Below are 19,218 nucleotides of genomic sequence, written 5' to 3' on the forward strand. Positions count from 1 at the left end.
CCATGCTTGTTCTTTCAAAGAACAATCCAATTAATTGCACTCCTTTTTCCCTTTAGATTCTGGACCCTTTTTCTCACTGGTCATGAATTATAAAATTTAAAAAGCAATCTTGAATCAAATCTTAATGTCCTCTGTTTAGAGTCCTGGAGCATAGAGACAGGCCCTTTGGCCCACCATGTTTATGCCAACCAACAGACACCAAACTATATCAACTCAATTTGTTTGCATTTGGTTGGTAGCCTACTATGCCTTGGCATTTTAAATGCTTGTCCAGTGCTTTTATAAGTGTTGTCAGAGTACCTGCCTCCTCCATCTTCTCAGGCAGTATTTCTGCCACCCTCTGGGTGAAAAACCTCTTCCTCAGAACCCCTCTTAAATCACTTAATCCTCACCTTAAACGTATACCTTCTGGTCTTAGACATGTCTGCCATGTGAAAAAGATTTTCACGATCTACCGGTCTACGAGAGGAAGACAAACCCGCCCTGTCCAGTCTCTCTGCATAGCTAAACCTTTTCATCGTGGGCAACGTTTTGTTTGTTCATTCATGGAGAGAGCGCAACTGCTGGCTCGGCAGCATTTATTGACCATTCCAGAAGGTAGTTAAGAGTCAAAAGTATTGCTGTGGTTCTGGAGTCACATGTAGGCCAGACCAGATAAGCATGGCAGTTTTCTTAAAGGACATTAATGAACGAGGTCATTTTTTTTTTCCTGGCAATCAACCATGGTTTTGTGGTCATCACTAGAGTCTTAATTCCAGATTTTTACTGAATTCCAATTCTGCCATTTGCCTTGGCAGGGATTTGGCCCCAGAGCATCACCTGAGTCTCTGGATTAACAGTCCAATGATAATACCAGTAGGCCATTGCCTGGTGAATCTCCTCTGCGCCCCCTCCAGTGCAATTGCATCCTTCTGATAGTGTGGCCTGAGCCTATCTTCCTCACTAGTGACAACCACCAGCAATTTTCATGTCGTCAGAATTATTTCCAGTAATTTCCCTACCACTGACCTCAGACTAACTGGTCAGTAATTACCTGGCTTATTTCTGCTGTCCTCTTCGAACACAGGGACCACTTTAGCTATCCCCCAGTTGTCTGGCACTTCACCCATGGCCAGCAAAGTATTAAATGTCTCCTCCAGGGCCCCAGCAATCTCCTCCTGTGCCTCCCATAGCAGCCTGGGATACAACTCATCAGACTCTGGGGATTTATGCACCTGAGTCTGTTTCTGTGATATTTGTTGATTTTATATAGAAAAATGTTCAGTTAATCAGAGTATCATGATTGATAGTTACTGACAGATGTTATGAAAACTGAAACATGCTTGTAAGATTGAATAATTGAGTCAATTGATTGGTATGAGATTAATATTAATTGAGATTTGTCAGAAATGACAACTCAACAATTCCTAAGAGAAGTGGAAGGTTAGTGGTGAGTTGAAATTTTAAGCTGATTGTGGACTGCTAAATACCCATCTGTTGCCAAGTCAGATTTGGATCTGATTTTAGTGATTTAAAGTATTTTATTTTCTGAATTGGTTCAAACTTCTGCTTTGAAAATGTAAAACATGTAATAGAATTTTCTTGCACACCTGTGCAAGTGTCGTTTTAGTTCATTAATTCATTTTATATTATTTTACTCGAGTTGACGCAGTTCCACTTCAATTTTTGCACTTCGACCAGTGGAAGAACAATTTATGTTGTTGAAATAAAGACCTGTAGATGCTGGAGATCTAAAACAAAATTGGAAATTATTGGTGGAATTCAGGCCTGGAAGTATTTGCGAGGATAAAGCAGAGTTTACATTTCAAGTACTCTTCTTCTGAGCTCGAAACGTTAACCTCCTGCTTTCTCCCCACAGCTGCTGAGTTCTGCCAGTGAACTTAGTTTGCTCACTGGGAGTGTATTGGGGTGGAATCATTAGGGCTGGTGGGGAAAATTTTTTTTAAAGGGAATAAAACAAATTTTGTGATTCGACAGCGCAGAAGTTAAAAAGAGCTATGTTAACCTCAGATCGGGTGGGGTGGAAAGCAAATTTGCTTTCAGTGGCAACCAATTATTTTCCATTTCACTTTTAATTGGATGTCTGTTTTGAACAGTTCTAGAAATTCTGAGAAATCAGATTTATTTCCCTTCAACCAGTTGATTTGGAAATCCAATAAACTGATTTTAAGAAACAAGTGCATCAGAAGTATAGACTCTGAAATTTTCTTGTTAAAGAAGCAGCATTAATCTCTACCATGCACATAATTTTTAATTGTGCTCTGGGCCTGCACAAAGTTCAAATAATTTTGCTCAGAGGGGCAGCCTTCACTTTTCTTCTTGCACGCCCATCCCCCATTATGCCTGTGTACATATGGTAAAGAGTGACACACTTGTAAATATTTCTTTGAAATTATGTGAAGGTGCCAGTATTCCACTGGAGTGGACAAACTTAAAACCAGGTTTATTTGGAACTACAAACTTTTGAAAGGTAGCAGCACTCCGAAAGTGTGCATCCAAATAAACCTGTTTCAGTGTAACCTGGTGTTGTGTATTTATTTGAAATTCAAGCCTTTGGTAAGTTTTTAAGGGCTGGTCATTGGTAAATTTTTTCAGTTACTTTTCATGTTGATGCACTGTCAAACTTAGGCCAAGACACCATGGTCGAAAGAAAATAGATTTTTGAGTTATTTAGGGAGTAATGTTTAAATGCGATAAATTAAAGCAAAGTCTGTATTGTGGATGTGCAAATGGTAGAAACTATCAGACAACCATGTCAGGTTCCAAGCCGGTATTATTGTTTTCCTGTCATATTTGTTGCTGTGTGTATGGAGGAAGGAGTGGATATTCCGATTAGAAGTAAACATTTGAAGAAGTGGGTGAAGATTTATCTTTTGACCACTGCAATGCTTCAGCAAAAGTCTTTCTGCCCCAAGTAAAAATTTCAGCACGTTGTGTATGCCATATGTGAAAGGCAGTCATTGAGAACCCAACTGAGGTTACTGCTTTGTTGAAAATCCTAATGGGGAAACTTGGTTTGGTCGGGTTATTGTTTGAAATGCTCACCTATGTTTTGTTTTTCCAGCTATCGTTTATTCAGCATTCATTAATGAACCCAGATATCTTCTGTTTTGCTGACTACCCATGTCATACTGTGGTGACAGACATCTTGAAAGCTCCTCCAGAGGATGATAACCGAGAAATTGCTACATGGTATGTATGTACTTCTGAAAGTTGGGCACATTCGGAAGAATGTGTCATAGAACTATACTAGTTTGAGATTTGTAATTGAATTTGAAGACTACTTTAAAAGGGCAAGTGTGACCTTGAGGGGGTGAGGCGTTCACTATGAAATTCTGCCGTGAAACGTTTTGGAACAGGCTTGGTGTTGCAATTTAAATTGAATCTTGGAGTTCAGTGCTTTAGTTAGCGGTTGTTTGTCCACTTAGATGTTTTGGGTTGAGTTTTCTGAGACATTTCTGACAGTTCTGAGGAAGGATCACTTGACCAAAATGTTAACTCTTGATTTCTCCCCACAGATGCTGCCAGACCTGCTGAGTTTTTCCAGTAATCTTTTTATAGATTCTTCAGCTTCACATGTGAAAACAATAAAGTTTTACAAAATGTTTGAAAGACATTAAGGCCGTTTGCTTGAAGATATGGATTCATGGTTGGGAAGAGGGGTACAATAAACCACTGTTGGAATGAAATTTTGATTACAAATAAAGGCATAAGAATTGGATCTTCTTGCTCTGGCACAGAGGTTTAAGGGTCAATGCTGTGCTGTTTTTGGATGAGAAGTTTTGAGGGAATTAATCAATTATGTTCCCAAGGAGACTCTTTTAGGACTGACCATTAAACTCTCATTTCTTTCTCCACGCATGCTGCCAGAACTGTTGAGTTTCTCCAGCACTTTATTTTAATCCTGGATCTTGAGCATTTGCGATTCTATTGTAATAATGAACAGTTATTAGAGATATCAAACAGAGTCAGAAATTGAAGTTCAATATTTTTTAGTTCAGGACAGTGCTCATGAGAATATGAAATGCCGTGAGTGCCAATTGATAATTTGCATAGAAAATTGGACAATTATTTGGTATTTTAAAAAAATTATCAAAGCAGCGAAGGGACCCTGTATTAAGCGGGTTAAATTGCAGTTTTGGCATCAGCACAAATACAGTGGGCCGAATGATGTAATTTCTGTGTCTGGTGCTGACGAGTACAAATGAGGCCACAAGACTGTGTCTGAGCATATTCATTTATTATTCAGTAACAATCGTTTGTTGTTCACCTATTTAAAACTGCAGTTGCTGTGGAAATGGATTATGGAGTATAGTGTCTCCATATACCTTTTTTAGACTGCTCCTCCAGTGAGTCATCTCGGTGACCACTGTGCTTGTAGCTAAAGCTTTTACTATAGGCTCCATTTGCTTCCAGCGTTAAGTGAGAGCTAGATAAAATCTTCAGACTGCTCATTCAAAGGGAGGAGAAAGAGGCTGTTGAACCCAGGAATTAGGTTTTTAAGGTTGCTGATTTTTAAAAAAATAAAGTTTCACTGAAAATTGCCCTACTTTAACCATACAGGAGTGTGAAGTTCTTTGTCTTTGTAATCCTTGATGTTATGCAATGTTTTCAAAAACGCGCTCATTACATATAAAACGGCTTGGTGGTTAGCGCCTCTGCCTCTCAGCGCCAGGGACCCGGGTTCAATTCCAACCTCTGTCTGCATGGAGTTTGCACATTCTCCCTGTGTCTGTGTGGGGTTCCTCTGGGTGATCCGATTTCCTCCCACAATCCAAAGATGTGCAGGTCAGGTGATTTGGTTATGCTAAATTGTCCATAGTGTTCAGGGATGTGCAGGCTGGGTGCATTGGGTAGGGGTGAGTGTGAAGTGGTAGGGTGGGCAGATGGATCTGGGTGGGTTACCCTTCGGAGGTTCGATGTGGACTTGTTGGGCCTAATGGCCTGTTTCCCCATTAAGGATTCTATGATGCAGCGATAAGTTATAATTTACTCTAAATTCTGATGAGCTTCAGTTGCTTACTGTGTATTTGCTGGATTGGGTGCAGGTGAGCAAGAAAAATCTCTTTCCTCAGATCACCTGTAGAGCACATGTGCCTTTGGTGTTTGTAATGCTCTTGTACATGAGACCACTTGACCCTGACTCTGCTGATCTGTAAATTCCTAAAACCTAATGTAAAATATCATCCATTCATTGCAGGAAAAGCCTGGACCTTATTGAGACCCTACTACGTCTTTCAGAGCTGGGACAGTATGAGCAGGTCAAACAACTCTTTAACTTCCCAATCAAGCACTGCCCGGACATGCTGGTACTGGCCTTACTGCAGATTAACCCAACCTGGCACACACTGCGCCATGAGCTCATTTCCACACTGATGCCAATTTTCCTGGGCAATCATCCAAATTCTGCCATTATCTTGCACTATGCATGGCACGGACAGGTATGGTGAAACTGAAATATTTAGGGAAAACAGTAACTGGTTGCTTTTTTAACAATGTAATTGTGGGTGTAATGCATACTTATATTAAGTACAGTTGTATAGATAACCAGACATTGAGAATACACACTATTTAAACAATTCACATCATTCTTCTTCACTTGGTGAGATGAGGTCTTGTACTGTTTGGAGGCATTTTAAAATTTGCTTTTAATGAAGTGAAGTTAGAGCGTTTCATATCCTAGATTCTAAGTGTAAAAATTATCTTTTGCAACTGAGATAAGTGCTCTGTGGCCATGTATGCATCATAGAGTGGTACATATCCTCTAAGTGTCATGTTTTCATTTTCATACATTTCCCATATTACAGGGTCAATCCCCATCAATCCGACAGCTGATCATGCATGCAATGGCAGAGTGGTACATGCGTGGTGAGCAGTATGACCAGGCCAAGCTCTCACGCATTCTCGATGTAGCTCAAGACTTGAAGGTAAATACTCTGCAAGTTAGCTCAATGTTCATTACTGAATCTATGTAATGTAATGAATTTGTGAAGTTTATGTCCCGTTTCTGTCTTTTTACCTTTGATTCAGACTTGTTGGGCTTCCCTTTTTTCTTGTCAGTTTATTCCATTCAAATTTCAAGGCTGAAAGTTTATAAATAGCTATTCTTGATGTCGATACCTCATAGTAGATAAATCCTGAATCAGAACTCTCAAGATCTTTTAGTATCGCCATCTTATGCAAGCAGATTAATAGATGTTTGAAAATTAATGGGTGATTAATTGCAAATTTGTGACTCCTAAGACTCTAGTCGCAGTTTTTTGAAATTTATTCATAGATTGGGTAGCTCGAGCAGAGTCTGCTTTTATTGACTGAGAAGGTGCTGAGCCACTGCTTTTAGCAATCTAACCAGAAGAAAAATCAGGAACTTGAATGCTTGCAGCATAATAGTACCAGTATGCATCGGCATTTAAACCAATATGTTTAATGTGTCAGTACACGTGTGTTCATCATACATTATTTGCACTTTTCTGTTTTGTAATTACCATCCCAGGGCTTACAAGTGCAGTTTTGGATGACAAACTGATTAAACTCGAAGGCTTTGGGTTTCACTTTACACGTTAGATCTTCATTCACTCTTTGTACAATTTGTTGACTTCTGTTAGACTTTGACTTGTTACTAGAGCATTGTTTCAAAGGCTCCATTCACATGCTGGTGCCTCATCCTATTGATGCATATTCCTATGTTTCATAAATAAATAATACAGTTTTAGCTGGCAATTATACACCACTCGCATACTTCCATTAAGGATTTGACCATGGTTTCTGTATTCACCCTGGCTGTGATCAACTAACTCTGCTCAGGCTGTTGACGAAATGGCTACTCTGGAGAAACGATGCTGATGGATTGTGCAGAATCTCCATTATTGATCTAAAATCCTACTTGGGCAAGTTAGCAAATGAATAAATTGTAGTTCAAAACTGTAACAATACTGGAAGTGTGTTGTACAGATAAATTATTTTGGCTATTAGATTTCAAACTGCAGTTAAACAGTGCTAGTGAACACAGTCTTGAAACTGAAATTTCTCAACAATTAAGCTGATCGCTTTTTTAAAAGATAGGATTATTCAAAGGGTAGGTAAGGTTCATGGCCAGAACATCTCTGAGGGAGTGTGCAAATTACTGAACACTTTGGAGTGAAAATCTGCAGTAGGCTCTATCTTTGACTCTTTGTTTTTATGGTTGAGGATATGAGTTGAAATGAGTCCTCGACTTCTGTATGGAGCAAGCTTGTACTGGTGTCATTCTAACTGTGTTTGAAGATTTTTCTAATGTACCTAGTGCATATGGGAGTTGCATTTAGTAGATGTAGATGACCAAGCTTTGGCAGGTTAATTTAATTTTCATGCAGAACTTAGCAGTTGATGTCGAGCTGGTATAGTTTAATGTAATATTCCATCTGTTGTGAAGCAGAGGTTCTTAAGAGCAGAACCTAAATTTTCTAGAGTTGCTTACAACAACTGATGTGCAAAGATTACAAGGTTTTGTTTCCAAACGTATACTTGAAGTTTAATTTTAATGTTTTTCTTTTCCTTTTACCATTTATCCAAATTTGTAACTTTTGCATTTTGGACTGAAGCTGTTTTGTTGCATGGTTGACCCAAACCAGATCATTTGCTTCCAACAAGGGTTAGAGCTGAGCAGAAGAGAGAAAAAACGGTTTGTCTTGTTTGCCCCTCATTTCACCGTCTCTGAGAGTAGCATAGCAGCAGGCTGGGATTTACAACTCATAACGGACAGAAATCTGACCCCGGGATAAATTGGAATAGTTTACAAAACTCCTGAATTTGGCATAACTTAATGGAGTGATTCTATGATCACTTTTGTTTTTCCCTCCAGGCCTTGTCTATGCTGCTAAATGGTACTCCGTTTGCCTTTGTTATTGATCTTGCTGCACTTGCATCTCGCCGAGAATACCTCAAACTTGATAAATGGTTAACTGATAAAATTCGCGAGCATGGGGTAAGATATTAACCATAGGCTTTTTATTTTTATATGTTGTAATGTGTGCTTCAATGTGAAGAGTTGGTCATGGAGTGATGGTTAGATTCTCACATTTGGCGCTTGTGTGGTGTGGATGTTCCTTGCCATTTGTCAGCCCAACCTTTCGAGCCAATACTTTACAACTTTCTTTTCCCTGGAATGATGTAATCATGATCTAGATCTAACTTTGTAGAAGATTGCTAAGGAACCTGCATTGAATTCAGGTTATTGTTAGGGCCGTGAAGTAGAGATAAGTGGGTTTAATTTAGAAGCTGTGGGCTGCCTGTGAGGTTACAAGAACAGCACAGTGAAGGAATGGAATTGTATGTTCTTAGGACAATGTGAGGCAATTGTCTCTCCTTTTTATACTTCCCCTCAGGTCATGACAAATGTTCTTATTTCCTTTTGGGTCACATAGCTGTAAAACTTCAATTAAACTTAGTTAATCAAATCAGAAATGGAGAGCCTCCTTCAAAGTTGTCTTGAGTGAAAGAGTTTTTTTTTGTAACTCATTCAATCTAAGAAACTTAAACACCTTTTCTAAACACATAGTAAAGAAGAGGGGGACTGGTGGCCTATACAGTTAGAAAGGTAACAGCAGCTGTGGCTTAAAATTTTTGGCACCCTTGAGTTGCAAGAGTGAAGCTGGAGTCCCAGCTCATGATTAGCTCCTGTCCTGTTTCCTCAGGATTAATGAAGTTAACCATGACATCCCAATGAATGGTGATTTGATTTTTCTTTTCCCTCCCCAAGTTGCTTTATCTTTGGTACTAGTTTCTGAGGTTGAGAGGGAGAAGCTGTTGATGTACAGTTACTTTATTGATTCTGGTGTCTAGCATTGTTCCAGTCCAAGCTAGATTGTTTTGGAGACAGTGTCATCTCCCACTGTTATGAATGTATCATGCTAGTAAGAATAAAACAGTGATGCAAATTTCTTGACATCTGTTTGTGCCTCTTGGTTAAAATGGCAATTCCGATGCAGCTGGTTTTGTATGCTCCATGAGAGTTGTTTAGACTTAGTGGGTGATCACAGCAGCCACTTTAGGTCAACAGTGGGCTTTTTATATAACCATGAAAGCCTTAGATATTAAATGAAGAAAGTTGAATATTGTTGTCTATTTTTGCAATTGTAACAATACTCGATCACTATTGAATAATCGAGTCAAACAACATTTTGACAATTAATTGAACACCAAGTTAAGTAGCATTTAATATGGACTTTATTTCCAGCATCCTTTCGCAGATTGGTCTAGTTTGACTTCATGTAGTGAAACTGCTAACAGGCAGTTTGTGGTTTAGATTCAGTTTTTCTGTACTGAGATTCAGCAGCAACTGGAATGGGAAATGTTCAGAATTGCACTTCATTCAATCATTCTTCAAAATAAACTTTTTTTTTGTTGATCAAAGTGCATCTAAGATTTAAAGTCTGTACTGTTCCATGGATAATCCTGAAATTGTCAGCAGCATATATAATTCCCAATTTTGTTTTAATGCTTTTAATCCGGGTACCAGCTTCAGACAAGGGGTCTAAATTAAGTCCTTTAACGTGTCAATTGTGATCTGTCTCAAGGTTGCAGTACAGAGGTTTGCTTGGTCTCTTGTACAGATAGTTAACAAATTTAAAGCATCATTGTTGAGTACTTCCAATCTAAAGGAACATGGGTAACTTACAGAAGTGTATAGTTGTAACCACTTGTGAGAATCATAAAAGGATATGCACTTAAAGATAATTAAGCTTCATAGTAATTGAGTATCCAGCAAGGCCTCAGAAAACATTTTTGTTTTAGAATCATTTAGCTAATGAGGTCTATATTCTCAAACATTGTGAGATTCATTTTCACCATATCCCAAATAACCTGTAGTCTTCTACTCTCGTAAGGCAAGTGTACTCTCCATATCTACCAGCAATCCCTATCGCTGCTGATATATTTAGTATCCAGCTCCAAGTTATTTACTAAAGAGACTCGACAAGGGACAGTGAAATAACTATTCAAATTTTGCCTGTCAGTTTTGTACACGCAAAAGAAATTCTTTAAAAATCACCAGATGACATGTATCTGTATATGCTGCATTCAATACTAGTATAGGAAGCCATGTTTCAGTTAAAGTTGCAATTTTCATGAATACAGCCTCAACTTTTAAATGAGGACTTGTGCATTTGAAATCCTTTGAGACGTTGCTGAGATAATAAGGTGTTACATAAGTGATTGGTATGTGTTGGGGAAAGGAGTAAGAGACAACAGGATGATATCCAATTGTGTTTGTTTGACAGGAACCATTTATCCAGGCATGTGTGACGTTCCTAAAGAGGCGTTGTCCTTCCATTATGGGTGGACTGGCCCCAGAAAAGGAACAGCCCAAGAGTGCTCAACTCCCTCCAGAAACACTGGCCACCATGTTGGCTTGCTTACAAGCCTGTGCAGGGTAAGATTAGTGCTTCATAAGTTTTTTTTAATAAAATATTTTTTTCTGCTTTGTGACATTTAGCGACTCAAGAACCAAGAAACCAGAGTTATTTTCCAAGTCAATGACATGTTTTGAATGGTGGGAAATCCATATCCAGTATTGGTTGTCTTTTGTTGTACATTGCTGGCTCGGGAGCTTTTTTTTTGTTTTACAGCGTTAGCTTTATGTTCAAAGATGCAACTTTATAACCTGAACACCATTGAATTGCAGTTGTGCCTTTGCTGATATTTTCTGATTTCTTTACCGTATGCCTCTACTGCAGAATCACTCATTAGACAAGCCTTCAGCACTAAAGCAACCTGTTTTTAAAAAAAAGGTTCCTAATACTGTTTCTATTAAATCCTTTCATTAGGTTCACTTGTGTTATCTGTACTTGATTTGATATGCTTTAGAAAACTGTTTGGGAAAGGTATCTTAAGATATAAACAAGGATCACCCTTTGAGCCTTTCCTGCCATTAAAAATCTACAGGTCGGGGAGTCACCAGGTTCTCTGGCCTCACTCTTCCCTAAAACATATAGAAAAGTAGCCACTGGAGTTGATGACTCCACCTGTGAAGCCTGCTCTGGCGTTCTGTCTGTTCGATATCTCAGCTGTTTTGATTCATGTTCTGTTGAGAATCTTGTGAAGGATCCAATCAAACTCAAAATGTTATCTCTGCTTCTCTCTCCACGTGTGCTGCCCAGCCTGTTGAGTTTCTCTGGCGTTTTCTTTTTGTTTCCGGTTTCCTGCGGAGTTTGTTTTCACCACAAAAATGTGATCTCTGCATTAGAAAAATAAAACTGCCGCATCATCTATAGCCTCTTGGACTGATTATTCCAGTTTACAATCCCCTTATGTGGTGAGGGGAGAAAGTACTTCCTGATGCCTTGACTTTAATTTTTAAGGTCATTCCCCAACTGAAAGTTAAAAAACAACTTGGGCAGTTTTTAAACAAAAACTCATTCCTTTGGTAATATGGTTGGATCATTGTGATAAAAACTGTGTTTTCCTCACTCATCTGTGTAATCTACTGATAGATTAAAAAGAAGACTGGGTCAATATGGGGTAAAAAATGTTTGAGAGTCCCTCTTCAACTCCTGCAAACACTGGAAGCAATTGGCGATTTATGTGCTATCTATACACTGTAGTGATCTCCAGCTCAAAGGGCAAAACATAGAACAGCACAGGAACAGGCTCTTCAGCTGCCATGTCCATGCTGTCAATCATAGAACTTTTTGATTCTTATCAGAGGTGACATTTTGATGGAGTGCTGAAGCAGCCCTCAAATGGAGAGAAAAAATGTATACCTCCTATTCCAATTGTTTTTTCCCCAATTCAAAATGGTTGTCTGTACACTTCCCCTATCAACCAGACTCACTCAAATCTTTGATTTTGTGTAACTTTCTATGCCCACCTACACAAACTGCTGTCTAATTTGATGCTACTTGCCAATTAGAATAAACATTACTCAGTATAGGTTATTCATTCAGTCATTTACAAAGTTGTAGAGCTCCGGCCCAAGAATGAGGCCACTCGTGGACACCAATTACTTCACTCATTATTAATTTCTTCCAACAGTGCCAAACTTTACCAATGCTACCAAGAAATAAGCACCCACTCTGCCAGGTTGCAGTGTTCCCATTATGTAATTAAAAACTACTATTTGTTTTTTTGAGGGGATGAGATCGTAAGAAATAGGGGCAGGAGTAGGCCATTTGGTCCCTCAAGCCTAGTACACCATTCAGTAAGATCATGGCTGATCAGATTGTGCCCTGCATGGCCACTGTAACCCTTGACACTCTCTTGTACATGAAAATCTGTTCAAATATATTCAAGGTTGAATTAGTAATTCAACGTTCCCTTCTCTCTGGGAAAGAGTGACAATGATTAACAACTGAGAGAAAGAAACAATTCATCCGTTCAGTGTTTAAATAATAGCAGGATGACCAGTTCTCCTGGATTTCCTTGGAGAAAACTGCTAAAGTGGAGTCGCAGGTAGATAGGATAGTGAAGAAGGCGTTTGGTATGCTTTCCTTTATTGGTCAGAGTATTGAGTACAGGAGTTGGAAGGTCATGTTGCGGCTGTGCAAGACATTGGTTAGGCCACTGTTGGAATATTGTGTGCAATTCCGGTCTCCTTCCTATCGGAAAGATGTTGTGAAACTTGAAAGGGTTCAGAAAAGATTTGCAAGGATGTTGCTAGGGTTGGAGGGTTTGAGCAATAGGGAGAGGCTGAACAGGCTGGGGCTGTTTCCCCTGGAGCGTCTGAGGCTTAAGGGGTCACCTTATAGAGGTTTACAAAATTGAGGGGCATGGATAGGGTAAATAGGCAAAGTCTTTTCCCTGGGGTTGGGGAGTCCAGAACTAGAGGGCATAGGTTTAGGGTGAGAGGGGAAAGATATATAAAAGAGACCTAAGGGGCAACTTTTTCACGCAAAGGGTGGTACATGTATAGAATGAGCTGCCAGAGGGCTAGATTAGATTAGATTACATTACATTACATTACATTACAGTGCGGAAACAGGCCCTTCGGCCCAACAAGTCCACACCGACCTGCTGAAGCGCAACCCACCCATACCCCTACATTTACCCCTTACCTAACACTATGGGCAATTTTAGCATGGCCAATTCACCTGACCTGCACATCTTTGGACTGTGGGAGGAAACCGGAGCACCTGGAGGAAACCCACACAGACACGGGGAGAATGTGCAAACTCCACACAGAGAGTCGCCTGAGGCGGGAATTGAACCCGGGTCTCTGGCGCTGTGAGGCAGCAGTGCTAACCACTGTGCCACCCACATGTGGTGGAAGCTAGTACAGTTGCAACATTTGGATGGGTATATGAGTAGGAAGGGTTTGGAGGGATATGGGCCGGGTGCTGGCAGGTGGGACTAGATTGGGTTGAGATATCTGGTCAGCATGGACAGGTTGGGCCGAAGGGTTTGTTTCCATGCTGTACATCTCTATGACTCTATAATCACCTTTGGTGTGTGCAAACACCACCTTTGGAATGATATGCGTATAGCCCCTGAAAATCTGCAAAAGGAAATTTTTCATGTGCTGCAACCTAGTAGTTCTTTTCTAGGTGTGCTCTTTCTGTTGCTAACATGGAATTTGTGTGACAGCAGATCAGAGATATGACTGCACTAATGTATCAGTGAAGTTACGGAACTGAAATATACAATCTGGTAAAGGAACATTTTTTCCATATAAACTAAATCCACTTGTTGAGTGATTTGGCACATATCTGAATGAAAATGTGTTCTGTGTTTTTAATTGCTAGTCCTCCTGTTAAAAGTTGTACCTAACCACATGAAGCTCTGCAACACATCAACTGCCTCTTTGGCATTGTGATGCTGAAACCGGGTTTTTTTTTGTATGTTTCTGGCAATGTACTGCCTTTTGTAGTTTTGCTTATCATTTTAATTCCTGGGTTATTAGGTTATCCATTGAATGACAAAGCAGCAGTGTAGTTTGCTGACAGGAAAACTCTGTATCCCATACAAAATGAACTTACACTGTGGTCCATGTGTTGAGTTGATGGATTAAGCATAGTTTTCGAGTGATTTCCCTGTTTGAGTATATATTCTTGAATAGGTTATGATTAGGGAGCATTAATGAGCAGCAAATGCAGTCTGCATTATTGAAATGTCAAGTCACCTTCGAGCTGTAACATAGCTGCAACAATGCCTGGGTGAATTGTTGAATGAAAACTGTGTGCTGTGGCATGGTTTGTATAATTCAAAATGTAAATGGATCTGACTGCACAAATCTGATTTACAAACTGTTGCAAGCGCTTCATTGCTATTCATGACCGGTTCACACAGTACCTGCGTCACTGTTGTCCAATCCAACTGTCTTTGATTGCAGTGACAGTATAGCTCAAAGCTCCTGATGGTAGGACAGAGCTTGCTTTGGCTGTGTGATTGTCTGAGCTGTATCTCCAGTCTGAAGTATTTGTTTTCAGTTGAAACAATTTCCTTGACTGCTTATAATGTAGGAACTGTTGACTCTGTTCTTTTGCCTGATGGAAATGAGCTAACAGAAACTAAAATGGTTAGCCTGAATTCTTGGGTGCCACTGTTAGATATCTTCTATTATTGGGTTGTTATAATGCCGTATTTCCTTTTCCTACTAGGAGTGTTTCACAGGAGCTGTCAGAGACCATTCTCACAATGGTGGCCAATTGTGGCAATGTCATGAACAAGGCCCGTCAGCCGCCACCTGGAGTAATGCCCAAGGTCCGCGCACCTAGTACCAGCAGTATAGAAACCATGTCACCTGTACAGGTACAAATAGTTGAGTGAAACAAAATTGTTTTTCACCTTCGTGTAATCCTTGCAACTGATCAAACGAAAAAATTGTGGAAGCAAGTTGACTAATAAAAATATTGCCCTTTTTTTGAAAAAGAGGCTCTAATTACAATGCACTTTTGTAATTTAACAACTGGGTATAAATATTGTGTTCACTTTACATTTGATTACAAAACTGGCTGACTTCATTTTGAGATTTTCTGTTCTAAAGTAGGAATTTACTAATTGTTAGTCGTGATTCAGTACTTTTTGTTTGAAAGATGCAGCAATAACTAGTCTGTTTCTAGATACTCTAGTGGTCCATGATAAGCACAAGAGTACACATGTATTTGTAAGCTTGGAGTTAACCAACCTGTCACAAGATAAATTTTATGTTTATTTTTAAATCTGGAAGAATCAATTGGAGAGATGGGATGCATTCGATTTCTCCATTTAATACGGGGAAACATCATCTCGTCTCTCTCTATTAACCGACACATTGCTGTGCATGCCTGTCATTCCCAACAAGTTGCTAAACTTCCCTCCCCTTAGAAGCTTTCCTCTAATCTGTATGTTTTATAGCCTGATTTTGAAAACTGCAGCTCTGGATCTGGTGAGAAACTTCCAGTGTCCTCATTTGGCTGCGTATTTGGTCCCTTTCCAAATTGTGTTTGTATGGCTGTTCCCAGTATCAGTTAGGACTGTAGCTTCCAATTCAGTGGAATCTGGATAAATAATCTAGCACAGTGCCAAGATGGACCTTGCATTTGCTGTCAGGGGCCTGTTGAAAGCCACATCTAGCCACCAGTCTCTTTGGGATATGAGAGGAATATTGAGATAGATGATGGGGAATAAAAACACAAAGCAGAGAAAATGGACAATAGGAAAGATTTGTGAGAGTTTGGGGTGGGTGGGGGGAGGTGTGGAGCCAGAGAGTGTAAGCAGTGGAAAATATTGTTAGCAATAATGTGTACACAATGCAAAAATTTCCTTTTGAGAATTGAGCCTGAAACTCTCAACAAATGCAGGTTCTCCCCAGGTTTGTGTTGTTTGTGAATTCCCTTTGAAGGGATGTAGGCACATCAATTTGTATTAGCTGCACAGCTCAGGTTAGTTTGTGCAAAGTGGCTTGAGTTTGTACTCCCAGTGAAACAAACCCTATTGGAAATCTTTTATACAGGCAATGGGTTGAGGACAGGCTTGGACAACTGTGATGTCTGTCTTTTCCCATGGTCAAATAGACTACTGGTGCAGATTATCAGATCAAATGGCATTGGCCGTGTGAATTAGATCATCGTAGATCTGGGGCCTTACTCCATATACCTGCCTTTTAATACCTTTGCTTACAAAAAAATTATCTATCTCCAAGGGCAACCAGTCCTAATACTTGAGTGACCAACAGCTTGGGGTGGATTGGAATTGCTAGTAATAGTGAAATTAAATTACTATTTGAAAAACTGAGGGGGATTTGGATAGGATTAGTGATCAAAACTGGTTTTTTTTTTTGAGTACCTATAAATGTGACCACTCAGTAACGGTTTAAACTTACAGGGTAAATTTAAATACTTTCTCAATTAATGGAGATTTTTTTAGAGGATCCATTTTAATGCAGATGGCCCGTCCCTGCCTCCATGAGCAGATATATTTGTACAAGTCCAATGATGCTACCTTCTCAAATGCAAAGATTTTCTTTTAAGTTTTCCCTGATCAGTGAAGAGAGTTCATTGGAGCTTTATTCGTAGCACCGTCAGTTTTTGGTACCAGTACTAACTTTAAGATAAAACTGCTCACTGTTTCTTAGCCAGGTTGGGAAATTTACGATAGTGTGGTGAAAGGTGTAATTGAGTAAAGGACTGTAACTAATGCTTTGATGTTCTGCCCCTGAGGCAAATTTACATTTGTTTATATTTTTAAATGACTCAGCTTAGGAGGGTTTCAGTAGGCCAAGCCAACATAATTTGTTAAATTTTAATGAGCTATGTCTCTGAAGCTGATTTTTATTTCTTTTTCTCCCACACCATGTGCTCTTTTTAGATTGACCCGTTGTCTGGCATGGCTTCGTTGACTATTGGTGGATCAGCAGCATCGCTCACTCCAAGTATGCAGGGTTTTACTACTAATCTGAGTTCTGCATTCAACACCCCTCAATCACCAGCAAAAGCCTTTCCACCACTCTCTACACCAAATCAGACAACTCCTTTCAGTGGAATTGGCAGTCTTCCTTCTCAGCTCCCAGGTTAGATTATCCCAGAAATGTTTGTGATAACTGGTCTGCTATTGTCAAATGTAATATAATTTATATGCTTACATAGTCAATGATGTAAAATTATCTTCACTCTTTACCAGGTTAATTTATACGGTTAGATTATAATACGGTGTAACATACTGTTGTGGTTACATTTTAAACACTCTGCAGTACAATTAATGCTGAAAATTGGCAATAGAGTGGAATACCAAGCCTTATTCTGATGAAACAACTTGTCTAGTGACCCAATTGTTTTGAGGTAATGTTGAATTATTGATTGTACCAGGCTACTCCGATCTCTGATGGAAAGTTAGATTATTGAATTGTGAACAGATCGTAAAGCTGGGTAGATCATACTTTTCTAAAATTTTTGTTAACAACATAATCTTTTGCTGAAGTCTAAGCACGCAACGTTGCTATCTTTGTTTTAGCGAAAGAAAATTAGCAGAAATGAAAGTAAAGACATTTTAACTCATGAACAGATTTTTAAACTCCTGAACAACAACCTAAACACTCTTTTTGTAGATTGAACAGAAATAATGGCTTTGTATTGAATCAGTACACCCTGGTGCAATGGATTGTTACAATCCAAACATCAGGTGCTGCACATCTAACAAGATCCAGTCCAGTAAACTTTTTGAAATTTTAATTACTTCAAAGACAAATTATTTTTTTAAAAATCTGGAATTGCAGATAGCTCTTTCTTTATTACTATACTCCTTAGCTGACTGTTGTCTACTATTATATTGTCCCTGATGCAGCTTCAATTCCTTTTTTTCCTTTTTAAAACTTCATAATCTTCTCTTTCACTGACTGTGTATTCCACTACTCTCAGCTAGGAATAATAACCACCTCTGAAATTTCATTGCTTCAAGCACCTTTGCAAAGAAATGTTGCTTTGCATCTGATAGACCATTGAAAGTACTTCACATTTTGGACCTTAATATATGCTTTACGCTCAGTGATTTCTCAGCACAAAAAAAAAGAAAGTTAGAGGGAGGACCTTCCAGAGTCTAAGCCCACCAGGTAACTTCTCACTTGGAACTATGGGTATTGCAGTTTCTTATTAGTACAGCAACTTAATGATGAATATGTTAACTCCAAACACTCTCACTCACACCCACCTATATATTTAATTTTGAATTCCAAGAACCCAAACCTGCATTAAAGGTACTAAAATACATAATTTCATCACAAACTCTAAACCCAGCTCTGATAGTTGATAAGTGGTCCCTTCTTTCTGGGTCTCTTTTGGAAGTAGAAACCAAATAAATGCGGTGTGTAGTTCTGCAGCCATCTCTTTGGAAAGAACAATGCAGAGTATTGTAGACCAACATACAGCCTCGCCAAAGATACCCAGTTTGTAAAGCTTGTCCTGGATATTTTAGCTTCAAGGTTGGATCCACAAAATGTTGACTGACTGAACCCTTCCCCACTCTTATTTTGTTTTTGTTAAACCTCAAGAATAAATGTGTACCAGTATGTGATTCACATACCTGGTGAAGAAATGTCCCGCTGAGGCATGACTTGTTCTCAATATGTTTGTCATTTGTATTCCTGAATTGAAGCATTCTCTGTCAGTTTGAAGAATGTTGTGTTGGCCAGAAGGGAGGAAGGTGGTGAAGGGATTTCTGCATTGAAGGACCAATCAAAAGGAAACTGATGTGCAATGTATTTGTAGCCTTGTCTGTTAACTCCTTAATGAGAAGAAGACAAAGGTATTAAAATGGAAATTTTTATTTGATTTTGTGTCTACAGGTAGTTTGGGTACAGGGAGTTTGAGTGGTATGGGAACTGGTGGACTTGCACTACCAACTGTGAACACTGACCCCTTTGGACAGAGAAAGATGAGCACATCTGGACTGAACCCACAGACATTCCAGCAGAGTAAGATGAAACCTTGTAAGTGGTTGTGTTGTCTGTGACTGTTGTGAGAATGTGACCTAGCTAGTTAATTCCACTGCCTCGGTTTAAACATGATTAGTCTTCACAGAGCAATATCATGTAATCAGGGCTTGAAAGAGATTTCCACATTTAATGAATCAAAGCTGTTTTGAGTATTACCAGGTCTTTCTCCTCCTAGTGCATTTTCAGAAACCATTGTAATCAGAAGGTGCACAGGTTCTTGATGTACCTTTGTCACCAATTAGGCTTCATCTGCCATAGAAATGAGCAATAAACACTGGTCTTGCCAGTGATCCCTTCCATCTCATTAACGAATAAAGGAGGGATCATACTCCATTGATTTT

The 19,218-nt window shown here is 39.3% G+C and overlaps 1 protein-coding gene across 8 annotated transcripts in view; it reads left to right on the forward strand.

Moving 5' to 3' along the window:
- Window positions 1–19,218, forward strand: part of cnot1 (CCR4-NOT transcription complex, subunit 1) — a 161,645-nt gene that overhangs the window by 70,344 nt on the left and 72,083 nt on the right. For 3 of the 8 annotated variants that reach the window (XM_072547597.1, XM_072547601.1, XM_072547599.1), the window contains 8 exons: window positions 3,065–3,192; window positions 5,201–5,441; window positions 5,808–5,927; window positions 7,841–7,963; window positions 10,257–10,408; window positions 14,571–14,730; window positions 16,759–16,960; window positions 18,728–18,871. In XM_072547597.1, coding sequence (XP_072403698.1) covers window positions 3,065–3,192; window positions 5,201–5,441; window positions 5,808–5,927; window positions 7,841–7,963; window positions 10,257–10,408; window positions 14,571–14,730; window positions 16,759–16,960; window positions 18,728–18,871 — 1,270 coding nt within the window. The remainder of the gene's footprint in view (window positions 1–3,064; window positions 3,193–5,200; window positions 5,442–5,807; window positions 5,928–7,840; window positions 7,964–10,256; window positions 10,409–14,570; window positions 14,731–16,758; window positions 16,961–18,727; window positions 18,872–19,218) is intronic. The other 5 variants (XM_072547598.1, XM_072547602.1, XM_072547603.1 and 2 more) reach the window with 3 other exon arrangements.

This window comes from Chiloscyllium punctatum, chromosome 26, assembly GCF_047496795.1.
Source record: "Chiloscyllium punctatum isolate Juve2018m chromosome 26, sChiPun1.3, whole genome shotgun sequence".
Classification (NCBI taxonomy): Eukaryota; Metazoa; Chordata; class Chondrichthyes; order Orectolobiformes; family Hemiscylliidae; genus Chiloscyllium; species Chiloscyllium punctatum.